At 44.9% G+C, this 4738-nt stretch overlaps 1 protein-coding gene across 2 annotated transcripts in view; it reads right to left on the bottom strand.

Annotated features, from left to right (window-relative positions):
* The window catches only part of LOC113202805 (uncharacterized), a 39126-nt gene extending 38534 nt beyond the window's left edge, over positions 1-592 (bottom strand). For both annotated transcript variants that reach the window (XM_052264453.1, XM_052264454.1), the window contains exon 1: positions 334-592. In XM_052264453.1, the coding sequence (XP_052120413.1) occupies positions 334-442 (109 nt within the window). In that variant the 5' untranslated portion in view covers positions 443-592. The remainder of the gene's footprint in view (positions 1-333) is intronic.
* Between the last annotated feature and the right edge of the window lie 4146 nt (positions 593-4738).

The following is a 4738-nucleotide window of genomic DNA, read 5'->3' as shown; positions in this document are numbered from 1 at the left end:
GGAGGCCTCAGCGGGTCGGGGGTAAGGCCGGGGGCTGGGACCGGGGCTTCTGCCTAGGCCTGGCGCACCAATCTCGGGCTAATGCGTCCGGGTCACGCTGCGGAGCGCAAGGGGGCGACCCCCGCGGGGGGTACCGACTGTTAGGGGGGTAACCAACCGCAGGGGGGAAACCGCGGAGGCGCCACCCAGCAAATGCGCGGGAAATCCCCCACCACGCCCCTCCCCCTCCCCTCCGAGCGCGGCAGGCGGACGAGTTGAATGTGGGGCGCGGCGGCGCGGTGCAGCCAGTCAAGGACGCCGTTGTTTTGGTCCCCGCTGCTCCGCTCCGCTTACCTCTGCTCTCGGGCCAGTCGTACTGGGCGGGGGGCAGCGCGTCCGGTAGCGCGCGCGCCGGGTGCAGCAGGAGCAGGCCGAGGACGACGAGGCCGAGGAGCCGGTGCATAGCGCGTGTCCGGAGCGGCCTGACAGCATGCCGGGCAGGACTCGAACGTCCTCTTTTCTCAGTGCCGGGTCGACGTCGGCGTCCGCTCCAGGGCCGCGGGGGCGGCGGCGACGCGCGGCTCGGTGGCCATCAGGCAGGCGTCCCCGGCCATGGCTGCGGGCGCACTGGCGGGCGCGGGCCGGGCCGCGGGAGCTCGCGCGGTACGGCGGCCGGAACCGGACGCCCCACCGGCAGGCCCTGCCTCGCGCCGCCCCCGCGCCGCCCCCGTTGCCTCCGCGGCCTGGTGCCACCCCTACACCCCCCCCTACCCCCACCTCCACTCCTGCACCTGTCGCTGCCCGGGGTTGCGGTGCGCTGAGGGGCGAGCTTCCTGCTGCCAAAGAAGAATTTAGTAATTACTTAGCGAAAGAATGTTTCGCGAATCACTCGTTGGTATTGCACAACTAAAGAAAGTCAATCCCTGCGCTCTCTCTTTACTCGGACAGACAGTCGCAGTATCTAAAAGTTAAACGAACAGCTCAGCTCGTTCATAGACAGTAGGGGGAAGGCCAGATGCCAGATGGGTTGCCTACCTCACGGCGCGCACGCGACCAAAGAGGTGGTAACGATCGCGCTTGGTCAGATGGAGTTGTATGAATACTTTGTGAGGGTATAACAATTTAATTAATCGGCTGGACTGTCGTCGCTACCCTGCACCGTGAGGGCGTATAGGCGTGGGCGTGGAGTATATTTGCTCTCTGCTTGTGAGGGTAGTTCCATTCACTCATGCGAAGGATTTGGGGTTTAGGTCGGAATCAATCAATTTCTATACACATAATCAGAATTTTAATCTATACAAAGTGCAGTGCAACAGTTGTTTACATCCATTTTCGTTTGACAAAAATAAAAACTGTAAAAAGAAAAGGGTCACATCCACGATTACAGAAATTTATAACAAAATTCGTTTTGGGAAACTGAATTATAATCCATGTTCCATGCACCCTGTAGAGAAAAGCTCAAGTTGACTTGTTTGAAGTCTCAGCAGCGACAGCCGCAAAGACGCACAGTGTTGTTTCCAAAAATGATACTCGCCTTACAACTTGTTTTGCATTTCTCACCAAAATAAAACAATACTATGAACGTACTTTTTTGATCACTGGGAAAATCAGTCTTTTCGTTAGCGTAGTTGCGAAACAAGGCTGTATCCTTTCTTTAGCAAAGTAGCAATCCAGAGTTACAGGCATAATTATTATTAAAATAGAACACATGACTATGAGGTAACCAACCGCATCGCACAACCTTAGACCTACTTAACAAAATTCTACATCACAACATTATTTCGATCTAAAGGTCGCGAGCGGCATCTCCAATGCCCATGAGTGTGGAGAGAAAATAGTATTCGGGCGGCGCCGTCCTCAACTGGCATCTAAAATTTCTTAACATTAACAAACAACAAAGTATAGTACGATTTTATGTTCGCCAGACTTCGTCGCCCAGAACAATCAAAATTTCAATTTGTTTCTATTGCCACAGGAATGTACGACTACTCATTTCATGACTAATAGAAATCGCCGATTTCGCACCAGCCTTACAATCCTTAGGCACAGCACACACTCATGGGTATCGATGCTGTACAGTTTGGTGAGCATTCATGCACCGGTATATAGAGATCTAGTGCACATCGCAGGTACAACATTCAAGTGAGCAAATCGTACGATTATATGGCCGGCTAACAACTGAGGTAGAGACTACAGTTTGGTTTCTATTGTTCAACAGTTATAACATCACAACAACCCGATGACGAACTTCGTGTATATGTAAGATACCCGCAAGTGATGTCATCTCTGTATATAGGGTACCATTACATACAAAAAATATTATAAAAATAAAAAAAAGGGAAACGACTCTCTATCTAGGATGCTTGATAACTGCAAAACAGAGTAATGGTTGAACCCTTGTAATATATTAAATCACATTGCATAGGTGAAAGAGTCTGCCATTACACTGCTTTGCCTAATCGCTCCGCCAAGGCAAATTACCTCAAATAACTGATAGAACTTAAATACAACAAAATATTACCAGCGCTTAGCTGTATTATAGTATTGAGAAAAAACATTCAGTCTTCATACAAAATAATAGTGTAAATAAAACAATGCGGTACTTAAGAAATAACGATATGGCCATATTGTTTCACTGTTGCTACTGCTGCCACACAGCAGCCATGAGCACTTATGAAGAACAGGACTACGAAGTTATATACACATCCTCTGAAGTTTCAGCCATCCTTCTCCTTGATGTACATAAGAGAAAGTGTAAAATGCTCCTCTCGTTTCCAACTTATGAGGGCGTACTTGCCACATGTGAAACAAAACAGGAAAACAAAAGACAAATTTAAGATATGTCCAAACAATGTCAGGAAAAATAATGCACTGAGTAAGGCACAATGAGTAAAACTCTCCAGAACGGATCAAAACGGGTGCGTTGTACGAGTGTGGTGTCCACGTTGCAAAGTGCACCGTATGTGCTCACAAAATAGACCGAACATAACATGAAGTGACACAACACACATTTTTGAAAATCTTAAAACACACTGTACATGGTATTTTATAACACTTTTGAACATGATTGGAGTTTCAATTAAGATCATCACAAACATTAAGGCACAAGTAGAATTTTGCTATATTTTTAAATAATCGTTAACACACATTAGCAATTACTTATACAAAGCACTTTTACAAACTTTCTTCTCTTTCTCTTATAGATTTGGGTCTGATTTTAACACCATCCCGTGTGCCTAGCTTCTGGTCATCCTGAGTCATGGAATGTATTCCTTTGAGGTAGGTATCGATCCAGAAAAAGGCACATATTTTATCTTTTATGTAACAAGATAGTAGGTAAACTCTGACACCTTTAACTCGTGAGCTAGATTCAAATTGATGAATCATTCAAGTAACCCATTTCTCAGGTTACAAACTTTTTCAATATTACATTTGAAATCACAGATCTAATTTTAAAAATTATTTTTCAGGCCCTTTGGGCATCTTATGGTTATGTACAAATACTATGATTTCAAATACACTTAATTTATGTATAGCTTACACATACAAAATTGAACCCCCAAAATAATGTATGTTGGTGCCAACTTCCTTACTGCGCAGGAAGGCAGAAACTGACAAAAATTAAGGCACATCGGCGACTGACTTCTAGTCTACAATAACATACATACAAACACAATTCAGTCTTGTAAGCCTATGAATAGACATAGAATTGTAACATTTCATATAACAAATATCATAATTTACAGCTACAACCGGTTAAATAAGTGCCATTTTTGTACACAGGAATAATCATTATTAAAATAATAATAACATTGTTATGAATTGGGCAAATATACTCTTTGCACATTAAATGGTCTGAAATGAGTACAGTCAATACAGGAACAAGTTACGGTACGTACAGTAGTTGAGCTATGGTTCTTTGAGGTACTGTGTGTGCGCAGAGCGCACCAAGCAGTGGCTAGATCCAACACCTATGAATCTTCCACTGACTAGAGCGAGGATGCATGGAGGGTCCAAAATCTATTAACTACACAGACTTGAGACCCTTCATGTAGAATTACAGTGCCTCTAATGTAAAATATCACATCAAAACACCATTGAGGCTTAAGTGAGCAATGACATTTCTACCGACAAAAAAAGACTCCCGTAAAACACCGAAACAGACAACAATAAGTCCTATTGGGCAGAAATCTTGGTTCAAAGGCTAAGTTACCCACAACTGAATTAAGTTTTGGAGGATGAAAATCAAAAAGAGAAAATTATTAGAATCAACAAAAAGAAAACAAAATGACAAAAACATTTTTCTCTAATGGACGGCAGTAGTTAACAGTACTTGTTCCTGAAGATAAGGCACACCAGACACAGTTAACATAAGCCCGGCCCAACACCAAAGCCGGGCTTTTACCGGCAGTGGACATCACAACAAAACAAGTAACACATTCGCCAACAAACAGAAACAAGGGAAACTATGAACACAAAATGAATTTTGTGCTAAGTAGGAAACTCGTTCTTAACCAAACCACGGTAGTTCTTCAAAATCAGTTCCTGCTTTTATCTCAAAGTAATGGAGAAGTGTGTGTATAGGGTGATGGAGGGTTTTCCGTGGCGATAAAAGGTACATTTAAAACGCCCGCGCGCTCACTGTGAAGTAGTTACTATGTCCGCCCACAGATGGCAGCACGGATGGCGCCGCCATAACCTCACGCACTCCTCCACCGTCACAGGACTTGCAAGTTTTTAGGAGGATCTGTTAAGTAAA

This window comes from Frankliniella occidentalis, unplaced genomic scaffold (assembly GCF_000697945.3).
Source record: "Frankliniella occidentalis isolate FOCC.00 unplaced genomic scaffold, Focc_3.1 Scaffold19, whole genome shotgun sequence".
NCBI classification, from domain to species: Eukaryota; Metazoa; Arthropoda; class Insecta; order Thysanoptera; family Thripidae; genus Frankliniella; species Frankliniella occidentalis.
The sequence above is the reverse complement of the archived record's forward strand: the minus strand, read 5'-3'. Positions and strand labels throughout refer to the sequence as shown.